The sequence below is a fragment of the Paroedura picta genome, chromosome 3 (genome assembly GCF_049243985.1).
Source record: "Paroedura picta isolate Pp20150507F chromosome 3, Ppicta_v3.0, whole genome shotgun sequence".
NCBI lineage: Eukaryota > Metazoa > Chordata > Lepidosauria > Squamata > Gekkonidae > Paroedura > Paroedura picta.
The window spans coordinates 38,578,596-38,592,244 of NC_135371.1; the positions used below are offsets into that span (position 1 = coordinate 38,578,596).

The 13,649-nt window shown below is 41.9% G+C and overlaps 1 protein-coding gene across 1 annotated transcript in view; it reads left to right on the top strand.

Moving 5' to 3' along the window:
- Positions 1-13,649, top strand: part of UROC1 (urocanate hydratase 1) — a 62,108-nt gene that overhangs the window by 27,600 nt on the left and 20,859 nt on the right. The window contains exons 12-14 of the mRNA XM_077325361.1: positions 5,008-5,105; positions 6,965-7,037; positions 8,042-8,163. Of these exons, the coding sequence (XP_077181476.1) occupies positions 5,008-5,105; positions 6,965-7,037; positions 8,042-8,163 (293 nt within the window). The remainder of the gene's footprint in view (positions 1-5,007; positions 5,106-6,964; positions 7,038-8,041; positions 8,164-13,649) is intronic.

A 13,649-nucleotide genomic window follows, 5' to 3' on the forward strand; every position in this document is an offset into this window, starting at 1 on the left:
CATTCCACTCAAATCTGATGTTTGATAATATTACTTAAGTAAAAAAATGTGCCTTGACCTGAATACGCCAGGCTAGCCTGTTCTTGTCAGAGCTTGACCCTGCTTAGCATTTGTATGAGAGACCATCAAGAGAGTCCAAGATCACTGTTCAAAGGCAGGCAATGACAAACCACCTCTGAAAATCTCTTGTCTTGAAAATCCTGCAGGGCCACCATAAACCGGCTGCAACTAGCTGGCAAAGAAATAAATTGTAGCATAATAGCCCAAAGGCTGCACTCTTCATCTTCTCCAGTGTCATTCTTCCTGGTTTCTTGCCTTTAATCCTTAGAATACAGTGTTGTGGTATTTCAAAAGAAATGCAAATGCTATTTCCAAAATAGCATGCAATAAGGATTACTGAGTTAGTAGATGAAAAGCAAGTGGTGGAAGGTGATGAAACAGGGACTCATAGAATGTGGAAAAACAGCAGTGTCCAAGCATATGGTAGGTGTACTGCCTGTCCTGGACATACCACATCATGATCAAAGTCAATGTCAGTATGTACCATCTGCCCCAGTCCCACTAATCCCATTTCATAACAAAAGGACAACCCACAACTTTACTAGACTAAATTAGCAATGATGGGCTGTGGGTTATCTGTTTCGAATGCATCAGACAGTGAGAAACAGAAAAGTCATTTGTTAGGCTGATATATAACAAATATATGTTATGATGATGTGCATTTGAAAACCTAGGTGTAAACTGCGCGGAGCTTTTATTCCAACCCCAGATTGATTCAGTCCCTGCCCTCTACACAGAATGCGATTTCCGTTTGGATTTTGGGCGATTTTAATTTTCCTTCTGCAGCAAGAAGGATTGATCCGGAGTGACCCTACCTTTATTGTGCGATATCTCAGACTGCTTTTAATCCTCAATATCCATTTGGGAAAGAAAGCTCCGTGGTAGAGAACCTCTGATAGGCCACACCTGGTCATGTGACATGCTTGCCTTAAAGGAGAAGCCCCTAATTTCTCTCAATTTCTGTCGGTCCTGGATTTTTCCTCCCTCTTCTGCCTTTTTTGATCCTCTCCCCCACCCCTCCAAGAAAAAGGCTCCCTGCTTGGCTCCTCTCCCCCCTTCAAGAAAAGAAAAAAAGAGGCTTGGCTCCCCCCCCCCCTTCTGAACTACCCTAACCACATGCAGAAGTCTTTCCTGTTTCAATGGGGAGGGGGGGGAGAGGAAGAATCGAGTTCAAAGCGATCTGAATTCAACAGGATTGACAATGGAATAAAGAAAGTAAGTGCAGACTCTGCCCTTGAGTCTTGATAGTGTCAGCCTAACTCACACATCTGGCAAATGCACTTAAGCTACTTGTCAATACAGAATATTCTGTGACTTAACCACAACACCAATGCAGATTGATCAGATGCTAAGGAGTCACTGCAAGAAAACGTTCTACCTAAAAATTATATGCTCATATTATATTTGTGAAGGCAAGCGAATTGGAAAGGGGTCAAAGTAGTTAAACTGCAGAGTGGTTTGGGTGTTTTGATAGAAAGAACTGGAGTTCATCCCAAAAGTAGGAGGCAAATAGAAGTCATTCTTAATTGTATGCAAGCCTTTGTGGACAAAGGGAAAGAAAAAAAAGGAGTCCTGCAGTTGGAAGCAAAAATATCTCTTTGCTGAAGGATGGAACAGAAAAGTCACAGATTTCTTCAGTTTCTGTTTTAAAACCAAATCCGCAAATGGCTGTGAGGCTTTACTTCTCAGAACACTGCAAATGTTAAGCGACCCGGCTGTATTGATTTTGAGCCATAGCCAGTTGTTCACTTCTCCATTCCATAATCGCCGGAACTAGGAATTAAAGAATTAGGCTGCATAGATTGGCGGTAATAGTTCTCTTCCTGCTGCTGGTTCCTGTTAGGTCCCTGTTTCAGAAACAATGGTCGGGGAGTCTGCTCCTAACAATTGGTACTCTATGCTCAGACTAGTGTGATGGCAGCAGTAAGACTTCCGCCTCCCCCAATCTTGTATAACGTGTAGGGGAAGAGTCTGGGTTAAAGAACAAAAGGCTGTGAGGGTGACTGAGGGCAGCTGGACTTTCCTAGGGAGGTCCAGGTATTCTTCACTCAACTTGGTTCAGTTCCGGTATCAGAGTCCAGCTGGGCAAATGAGGCTTATTTAGTGTTGGACTGCAGGGAGGCCACTGAAGGGCAAAGTCTCAGCTCCTTCCCACACACTTTTGAAAAGTGAATTCATACTCCCTACGCTATCTGAGAGGGTTTTAAAAATAAATGGTTCATGGCCGTTTCGAGTTTCAGAGAGTCACTTGCGGCTTTGGCTTGGGAAGCGAAATAGAATAGATACTCACTTATTTATGATATTTCTTTCCCATCCACACAGTGTATATGATATGTTCATCTCATCACAACAACAATGTAGGAGTTAGCTTGAGGGACAGCCCAAGGACATCCCCACAATGTTTCCTTACTGAAGCCTGAACTAGACATTAGTGCACAAACAGAGCTTCCGGTGAAGGCAGCAGCCCTGCATCTCCTCTGCTGTTCCCCAACCCTGGTAATGTTCATTAATACAAAATGCACCATAGGGTCTCACTGTGTTGCAAGTTTTTCAACCCCTGCAAGCAAGAGCTATGAATGGGGAAGTCGCAATTCCATGGGGAGGGTCACATAATGCACTGAGTGTAGGTCTGTAAAGTGCTGTCAAGTCTCAGTTACTCCATGGCATTGGCAACCCTAGCAAGGGTCTTTTGAAGCAAGTGAGAAGCCGAGGTAGTTTGCCATTGCCTTCCTCTGCAGACTCTTTCTTGATCCTAGTACCCATCCTAGTACCAATGCTGCCTAGCTTCTTTTGATCCAATGAGACTGATCTATATCATGCCACCTTCCCTCCCTCTATTAGTGTTACTAAATATTACATAGGAAAGAGGATGAAGAAGAGATGCATGATGCCACTGCCAGCAGAAATCAGGACTATCCTGCAATGTTTCAGTACATCCTGAACAATGATTTGAACCAAAGCTAAGCTGAAACAGGGTTTCCCCCTGCAAAGACCACTTCCCTTTGGGGGAATTTTTGATTTGGTGGTTGGAAGTGCAGAAGGAAGGCGACAGTTTCTGACACACATTTAAATCGTCCTCACGTACACCCCCCCCCTTCCACAGCATCTGGCATTAAGGCAGAAATTGTATTGGGAGCTTCTTTTTATGCCAACATTATTTCTTCAAATCTTCCTGTTGATATTATTTTTAGTTTTTGTATAATTGGGGCTTTATGGGTTTTAATGCTGTATTTTATTAGTTTTAATGTGTAAACCGCTCCAAGACAATTTGTCGTGAGGGGCGGTATAAAAGTTTGAACATGCATACATGCATACATGCATACATACATACATACATACATACATACATACATACATACATACATACATACATACATAGCAAGATTTATGCCCTGAGGCTAAAGTTAGGTGCTGTAGCCACTAAAAAATATACTTGAAGTGATTATGTGTGTCTTAAAGATACTGGAAGGCATGTGATAGAGTTGTCTGGCTTGAGATAAAACCATGGGTGAAATTCTGCAGGTTTCCCAAAGAAGGAACAATAACTATGATTCCCCTGGGTGGGACCATAATGAAATATAGTGAAGAATATAGTGGATGAATTTGGGGTGCACTGTGATTGGTGCTATTTTAGGAACTAAAATCTCATTGGTGTAAGAGTCCAGATCTGAGCTATCATAGGACAATCTAAACCTTCTATTATAAAGGAGTGCTTTAGCAAAAAATACCATGATAATGCACTGGGGACCAGGATATGGGTCTGTTTGGCAAAGAAGGAAGGTGTGACTCCAACATAATGACCATGGCCAGGGATGAGCGGATGGCTTTCCTAGGTTCATGATTGAATTACTAGGGGAGTCTGTATTGTGAAGGAGATTCTGAGAACCAGTTATTATAATGCAAGCCTGGGTCATGACTATAGATGTGAGGACCTTTGGAAGGTCACACAGAAGGCCCTTGATTAATGCTGTACTGCAGCATGCAGGCAAACAACTTCCTTTTGAAAGTGTGTGGAGAAATGCCTGTTTAAACTGAGAGACCTTGCCTTGATATCGACATGTACTGTATTTGCCGGCGTATAAGATGACCCCCCAACATTTCCACTCAAAATATAGAGTGTTACATTACATTACAGTACTATGGGCAGCTATGTTTATCCCAACTGAAGTGCACCCGGCGTATAGGACGACCCCCCACTTGGAGGCATGTTTTTCAGGGGGGGAAAGTAGTCTTATACGCCAGCAAATACTGTATATATTTCATTGGTGCCTCTCACTTCGGAATGCCAGGAGATCTCAGATTTCAAAAAGACATGGGTCTTGGGGCAGGCAACATGGTGGTAGTAGAAAGTCGCAGCTGAATTATGGTGACCCCATTGGCTCTTCAAAGCAAGAGACATTCAAAGGTTGTTTGCTGCTTCTGTGTTGCAGCCCTGGAGTGCTTAGCTTCTGAAATCTGAAGAGAACAGAGTAACCTGGGCCATCCAAATCAGGGATGATGTGATGTTACCACATATCCAAGCATAGTTGGCTACATGATTGTGTCACTGACAGAAAGCTAATTCTGAGTAAAGGCAATATTTATTCAATAGGTTTTTAACTTATTATGAAAAGAGGAAAGGCATTCTGAATTAGCTTTCTGTCTTTCAGGCAAAGTAGCAAACAACCAATCTATCAACAAATATGAGGGAAAGAAGCTTTGGAGAATCTTTTGGGAATCTTCCCTCCAAGCCTCTTTTTAATACCCAAAAAGTTTAGAATTTGTCTCAGCTCTAATTTGAAATCATCCCTCCAAGATCTTTCTGTGTTCAAACTACTTCCTTCTCACATCATCCTAATATCTCAAATTTAAGGATATGCTGGATGTGTTAGTGATCATATCACTTTTTACTGCATGTAAATGGACAAGGTGGTGTTGGAATTTTATTATGTGGCTTTTTGTCTTTAGTCTGAGAAGACAAGTGGCTGCTATCAACAAACTGTCTGATCAAGGAATGTTTTTTTGGGATTATGGCAATGCTTTTCTTCTAGAAGCTCAAAGAGCCGGTGAGTAGATAACTTTGATCTGGGGCATAAACAAGACAAGATTTGCATTTGGTTGGGAACCACAGAAAATCCACTTCTGTACAAGGGATGCTTCATATTCACAAAATTCCTATACAGAAGGTAGGTTGTTTTCTGTGGAAGAAAGAAGTGAGGTCCATTCCACACAGTGTTAATGTAGCCGAAGTGTTGCCATTATGTAATGCTATATATTTCTCATTATTCACGATGTCGTACACAACCAGCAACACTCCTGCAACACTCCCACAAAAATCGCTTCGTTGTAGCGCTTTTTAACCCCCTAAAAAAAACACTAGACTCTTGAGAACAACCTGCAACACATCCGGAAAATACATGTGCTTTCACAATGTAGTGATAGAAAGAATGTTCCTCCCTAATCTCTCGCACCTGCGCTTCCTAATCTCTTGCACCTGCGCAATAGCCATTCCCCCCCCCTTAAACCAGCAAAAGCAACGAATAAGCGTTGCTTCTTTGGCTGAAATCACTCCACAAGCAAGTGTCTGTACAGTTTCCAAGCACAATACAGCCCACCCCTCCACCCGCCTTCGACACTGCCCATAATTTCAGCCAGGAATAGCGGGGGGGGGGGGAGATTTTTTTTCCCTTTAAGAGCCTGCAAACGATTAAGCGCCAGCTCCTACGCCAGCAGAAAAGATCTCTCTGATACATGGAAGTAACAAATATGCGTTGCTACTGGTGTTTTTGAGTTTTTAAAAAAGAGTTCTTAAAGGTAAACATGAACACAACAGTTAATTGGCTGTTCTAATTGATTGACGGCCAGGGGTGGGAGGAAGCATGAAAAAATATCGCCTCCTCTGTTGCGATTTCAGTGAGACCGGAAACTTGTGCGTTAGGAGAACAGCGCTAGTGGGAGATCCTTTTTCTGATAGAAAGGGCTGTGTGCGTTACCGCGACCTGCCGCTTTTGCCTGCAGCGCTTTTCAATAGCACTCAGACTTAGCGACATTCCCCTTTGTGCGGAATTGGCCTGAGTAAAACTCCCATGTGGCCTATAACAACAGCATAATGAAGGAAAACTCATTGCAATACATGAAAATTTTGGGCAGCCTTTGGAAGAGAGCTAATGACTGATAACTAGACATCATCTTTCATTAAGTGACTCTGATACTTTACAGCTCTTCCTTTGGAGCTTTTATTGGCTGCTGTACATATTTTATATGTGTTAAGAATTGGTGTGTGTTTGAAGAAGGCACTACAAGGGCCAGAACGCATCTGTCTATTGGTATACATAGCTCATAGCATACTGGTTTGTAATAGCCTAAGGGCTAGATATATGTTTTTAATTCCTAAAGTTGTTTTTTTTAATTGTGCACAATAAAAGTAGTATAATTTTAACAATAATATAGATATTCAACCTTTGAAGCTCCTAACTGTTTCAAGTTGGGTTTTTATGGTTCCAAATTGATCCATACCTTAAAGTTACTCATTCTACAAGCATCTATGAAGTCAGTATGGTGTAAAACCAATATACAAGAGGAGGACTGCAACCCCACAGTCCCACAACATAGTTAACATTGCTGTATTAACATTGGTTCTAGGATCAGCCCAATTTGTTCTTCCAAATCCAATTATTTCGGGGGCAATTTATTCCATGTTGTTCAGGTTCCCAGACTACTTTGGCTTGGTGTCTCCTAAACCAACCAGGGAGTGCCATCCGTCTTGTGACATAGTAATGGCTCATAATCTTAATGGCAACCAATTTATCATTGGCCCATGTCTGTTATGATACCTGATTATGAATCCTAGATTTAATTTATTCTCCCAGATGAATTTATTGCACATAGATTGAATTCTATCTAAATAACCAGAGTTCTTTTGAAGGCGCTGATGTTGGGAAAGAAGGAGCCAACAAAGGAGAATTCCGATATCCATCGTATGTTCAACACATTATGGGGTAAGCAGGCAGGGGGAAATGGAGCATGGGACAGCAACTGTTGCCGTAAAAAATAAGACACTGATGTATCTGCGCCTTGGAAGGGAAGTGGAAGAGGAAAGAGGGAGCTACTGAATGAGCAGCCACATCTGAAGAGACTTTTTTCAAGTCACTTCCATTTCTCCACATGTGCTCAGATTCTCCTGAGAATTGACTACATAATGAACAGGCTTCCATTTAAGATGCTTAAGTGAATGCCTGTTCATTATGTAGTAGATTCTTCACTGTAGCAGGCGAATTGGCCATGAGAGGTGAAACACAATGGGCCAACTGTGTATATATGGGCTATTCCACAACTGTTTGAGGCATTTCCAAGAAGATAGACCAGTGAATTCCAGTTAGGCATAAAATACCTGACAATCATGTTAACATCCCCAAAGAGTCTTCTGAAATGGCACAAAAGTCACCTGGGCAAGACTCCAAACACTGGATAGCACATAAAGCAAGCATCTGTCCCAGAAATTTTTGTTTTGGTGCAAAGCCCTCTGGAATGCATTCCAGATTCACACACCTGGCTTCTCCCACCTGTCTCTTGTGTCTGCTTCTTGAGAGCAGAGGTAGTGAGTGAGAGATCATGATCCATTTGCCTAAAGGCAAAGGAGAGCAGGGTGGAATTGGCAGTCTGTTTCCAGTCAGCCTGGGACCAAAACTAGATGCCAACTGTGGGTGCCTGCAATTGAATCAGAAAATACCCTGCTTTGATTAAACTCTTGGTTTTCTTTCAGGACATTTTCACGGCAGGTGTGGGTTATGATTATACATGCACCATGGCTTATGCCTGTTTGCAAAGTCTTGTTTAAATTCTAAAACAAAGGTCCAAAGAGTCTTGTGTTTGGATTAGTTTGTTTGAAATGTTTGAAATTCTTCCATCTTCAGTTAATGAAAGAAAAGCATTGCTAACTGCCAGGATAAATATGGTAGGAATTTGAACTATCTTCTAATCATTAAGCATATTCTCTTCCCAGTGACATTTTTTCTTTGGGATTTGGCCCATTTCGGTGGGTTTGTACCTCGGGCAATCCAGAAGATTTGGCAGTCACTGATGATGTTGCCAAATCGGTGCTTGAAGATGCAGTGCTTCAAGAAGGTGGGGCATGTTTCACATCCAAACATTATGTGAATACAGGGACAAGCTAACCTTCCTTGCTGGGGAGGGGTGGGGTGGCTGTATTTCCAAGTGAGGTTCTAAAGGAAAGGATGGAAAACCCAGGATTCCCCCATAAGGAGCATCTGTAGCCCTGCTGCCAAATTCAAGAGTCTATGTACATTTTAGTATTTAAAGATCATTAAAGTCAGAACCTTGGAAGCTGAATATAACCAATAATTTCCAGAAGCTTCTGCCTATTTCTAAAGAACATTTTGTTTAAATACTCACATCATACTTGCTTCATACCCTGGCATATTTACACTCATCATAGGTGAAGAAGGGTTGTATTTTCAGGACAAAAACATACTAAAAATGATATTGGTAAGTCCGTTCATCCATCTCTTCTTCCAGGGAGCTCAGGGCAGTGTACAGTTATCCCCATGTTATCCTTACAATAATACTCTGAGGTAAGTTAGGCTGAGGGAATGTGACAGGCCTTAGGTCATCTATTGTTTAAAACCTTTTTATTTTTAGTAGAGGTTTTCATGTCATAAATTTAAAGTCTCTCTTTAAAACAATTGTTAGATGAGGTGAATCAGGTCAGGGTGGAGCATCTTTTGGTCACACCCTGTTGATAGCCCCGGATGAACTGTTGCCAGTACTCCTGGTCATGGATAATTCTGAGATACTTGCAGATCATTGTGTCTCACAAATGAGACACTGATAATCAAATCCTTGTTTATTCTGGCTGACTCTGCATGAAGTAAATTTTCCAGCCTTCTATTTTGAGATTTCACATCCTTGGCATTATGTCTACTCACTAGACCAACCTTTCTCAACATTTTAGTGTTGAGAAACGCCTGAAACATTCGTCAGGCTTCGGGAAACCCCAGATATGGCGCAATCCTGCAGAATACGATTGGGAAGCATAGCTGAGTCCATGTCCACCAGGGGCCCGGCCCCTCCCCTTCGCATCCCCTTCAGGCCCAACATTTGCCATTTTGGGAGGAGTGGAGGTTGATATGACCATATATAATCATATCACCCATTAAACGTCTAACAAATTTAAAAAAATATATTTTAAAAATTAAGTGTCACCCATTTGGGAATCCCTTCCAGGGCCGTCAAGAAACCCTGGCTTTCATTGAACCTTGGTTGAGAAAGCCTGCACTAGACCTACCTGCCCTGTGTATCTGTGAGATCCCTGGAATGTCTAACTGCAACATCTGCTTCTTGGAAAGGGCTTGATTAGTTCAATTAAAGAACAATGAAGTATGGTGGATAGAGTAATGGATTTGGTGTGGGGAGATCTGTGTTCAGATACCAAATCAACTATGAAGTATGGTCTAACTCACAGAATTCTTGTAAGGATAATATGTATAAAGAGCTATATACACTGTCCTGCATTCCTTGGAAGAGTGGGTGGAATAATATACATTGCAATCCTAAACCGAATCACACCCTTCTAAGCCCATTGACTTCAATGCATTTAAAAAGGTCTAAAAGTCCTTAAGACTGCACTGTTAATATCATATTCTGAAATGTATACTGGAAATACACTTCATAGACTTCATGCTGTCATAGCTTAAGGCTGAACAGCAGTTTCTCCACTCGAGCTTTTATCATTTTTCTGCTTGTTAAAAATCGAATGTGAACATCTATTGATTGGCTTGATTGCAAAAGAATGCTGGTCTTCTGTGGGGGGCTGGCAAGACTTCCAGTTCTGGCTTTGTTGAGAGCATAGGCATGAACATATTATTAGTGACGCCCCAAACTTTATTGCCTTCGGTATTAAACATCAGAAAGCTTCTGATTGCTTTCAATTTACGCAGTTGGGGAACAGCTTGGCACTAAAATGATTGTATCTGGCCTGAAGACCACAGTGGTCCACGGCAAAAACACTGTGATGAGTAGGAGCCCCTCATTCTCCCCGAGGGTATGACATCCAGCCCAAGAAATAATTAACTTGTGTTTCCCACCATTCAAAGGGATACATGCCACAATATTTTAAGGCATGGTAAGGCTAGGAGGATATATGTCTCACAAGCAAATGGCCATAGGAATTGTATGCATGTATAAATAAAATGGCATTTTAAAATCCAGCCAACTGAAGCAGATTTGGTGGCAGCTCTTATTATTGGATTTGCTGTTGTGCTTGGCAGAACTCTAGAGAGAGGAATTCAGAAAGAAATGAAAACTGGGAAAGATGCCTATTAAAACGAACCTTTTAGGGAATCCTCTTTGACCTCTTTGCTATTTAATGTTCTGCTTGTAGTTCAGCTATGCGAGCTTGAGCCACAATCCTATATTTAAATCTTCATAAAATAGCTTCCCAGAGATTGTCAAGATTGATGTAATGGTTAGGAGCATGGATGTCTAATCTGGTGAGCTGGGTTTGATTCTGTGCTCCCCCACATGCAAGCAGCTGGGTGACCTTGGGCTCACCAGGGCTCTCTCAGCCTCACCTGCCTCACAGGGTTTCTGTTGTGAGGAGAGGAATGGGAAGGCGATTGTAAGCTGCTTTGAGACTCCTTCAGGTAGAGAAAAGTGGCATATAAGAACCAACTCTTCTTCTTCTAAATATGTGCTGTGCGATTTTCATAATCAAGGCACAGGACTGGATTTATATGTTTTACCTGTACTGACTCATGGATTGAGCTGGCCATGAGATATGGGGCTGCAGGTGCTCTTTTGTTGGGCTGCTGGAGGTTTTGGGGGCTTGTGTGTATAGTTACTACAATGACCAAAGCAAAATTTCAGTTATTTGAATTTGGGGCATTTGTCAATGATGCAGTTCTACCACTCACCATAATTTCTGAGGATAATAAAGGGTAAGCTTTATATAACCAGAGCTTGAAAATGAATGCTAAAGCCTATATCTAACTTTGGCATGTACGTTCATTACCTGACCACACTGTCAAGTGAGAGACTCATGTGTGGATAAATTTCCACATGCATCAATTTTATACCTCTCTGCACCATCTCAAATGTAAGTCTTTTCTGTTTGGACAGATCTCATATTCTGCTAGAAATCATCAAGTGGTAAATCATGAAGGAGAAGAAGAGTTGGTTCTTATATGCCACTTTTCCCTAACCAAAGGAGGCTCAAAGCAGCTTACAGTCGCCTTCCCATTCTTCTCCCCACAACAGACACCCTGTGGGGTGGGTGAGGCTGAGAGAGCCCTGATATCACTGCTCAGTCAGAGCAGTTTTATCAGTGCCGTGGCGAGCCCAAGGTCACCCAGCTGGTTGCATGTGGGGGAGCGCAGAATCGAACCCGACATGCCAGATTAGAAGTCCACACTCCTAACCACTACACCAAACTGGCTTTTAATTAATTGATTCCTGGAGGGGCTGTGGCTCCATAGTATAGCATCTACTTTTCATGCAGAAGGGTCCAGGTTAAGTCCTCAGCATCTCCAATTTTTTTTAAAAGGAACAGGCAGCAAGTGACATGATCAATCTCTACATGAGACCTTGGAGGGTTACTGCCAACTAGTGTAGACAGTACTGGCCTTGACAGACCAATGAAGCAGCTTCATGTGTTCAAAATACATATATACGTGTATGAACTGGCCCTTAGATGGTGTTTTCTTTAGCGCTGCCCCTCCATGTTAGGAAGAAGTAAGAAGAGTTGTACCATTTGTTTGTTAAGGCGACATGAGATTGCTCCTCAAGAAGCTGAGTATGTTCTGCAAAATGATTGCTTGACTAGATTAGGGCTTAATGGGAATGAAACAATGTCAACTAAGTGAAGAATGTGATCCCTTCTCTCCTTGAATTTGGAGATGTTGTCAAAATGATGTAAAAATACAATAGCAAATAAAAATAATAACTTTACTGCTAGGGAGTCAACTTCCTTGCTGTCAGAGATAATGTGAGATCACAATGTACTGTTAGTATCTTCTAAAAGCTAGCTAAAAGTCAGCAAATAGCTGAGGGCACCAACATTGCCTGAGAGAAGGAATATTTTCATGGGTGAAGTGACAACATATTTTTTAAGTAAAAGAAAGACAAATGAAATCTAGTTATTCAAGAAGGGCTTCCCAACCTCCCCAAAGGAAAAAAAAACAAAAACAAACAGCAGTAATTCTACCTGGGAGGAAGAAGCCACAAGATTTGGGGGGGGGGGGCTGCTTGCAAGCTTCTAGAATACAATGGCACAAGTGGTGGATTTTACAACAGGGTCCATTATTTCACAGTATCCAGTATGTAGAAATCAATAGTTGTCATAGGATATACAGTAGCAATGCACACTTAACTTACTTGCAAAATAAGGTAATTAGTTTTATTCTATCATCATTCAGACTAAACAGGTTAATTGTGGATTGTACTCTCAGATTGATTTTAGAATATGATTACCAAAGTATCATATTTGGCGCAAATTTCCCCAAATTTCAAAGTTTTGGAGAGGAAGAAAACTGGTGAGATTTCATTCCAGTTCTATACCATTCATGCTTATAAACAAGTCACAATAGACTGATGAAGGTGACTGGTAAGAAATGTTTGGGATTATGGAGTGACACCAAGTTGAAGAGAGGTTCAAGTCAGGAATTCCCTTGGCCATTTCTTGTCTGACGATTCCCTGGCTGTTTTCTATGACATTTCCTCTATTACATTATACACCCCCCCTGTTTAATTTCTTTTTGATCTGTCTATTTCTATACTTACAGATGATATTTCTACAAAAGTTTGTAATATAAGATAGTTATCCAAGGAAGCAGAAGTTTCAGTCTTGACAGTTTGTTAGTGTGTAATTTAAAACATCTTGCTGTCAAACCCTATTTTGAAAAGTATCATGCTGAGAAGGCACGAAGTAATGTCTCTTTACTGAGCACAGGCACCTACATAAACTGTACAGGCCTTTTTAGAAGGAGGTTATACCTGGTCATGAACACTCTATCCTTTCTTCTTCCCATGGGATTTTATTTATGTATATGCCTGGTAACAAGGCAATAGATCATATCTGCTCCACTTAATATTTCTGGTAAGGCCCTGGAAGAGAAGTGGGTCTCATGGCCACTCAATGCTTAACACCCACTCAGGGCAGCTGTCCCACTCCTTAGTGCCTCCTGCTCCAACCGGCTTGCCTGTCTGTCCAGTAGTCAGCCAATCGCCTTCTATCCACCAACCCTGACCACCCCCTCCTCCTTCCACTACCCTCTGAGGCTTGGAGGCTGCAAATCCCTTCTGCGTGAGAGCTGCCCCTGCCGGTGAGTTCCCTAACAGCTGCCTGCAGCTTTTCCAGGTCCTGGGGTGAGGGGGGAGGCCATCCACAGAGTTCTTCCATTCCACCCTCCTAATCTAGCACCTGTTGTATTCCTGAATGCAATGGGCTTGGCCCCTAGTACATATTCTCCTACCTCTTTAACACCAGTGGGGTCATCTTAGAGGTGTGCATCTCTATCTCCTTTTTATGAATGTCTCCAAGCTGATTTGCATGCTGGCTATGGAGCTGTTACATAACTAATGTGTGCTGTAATAAT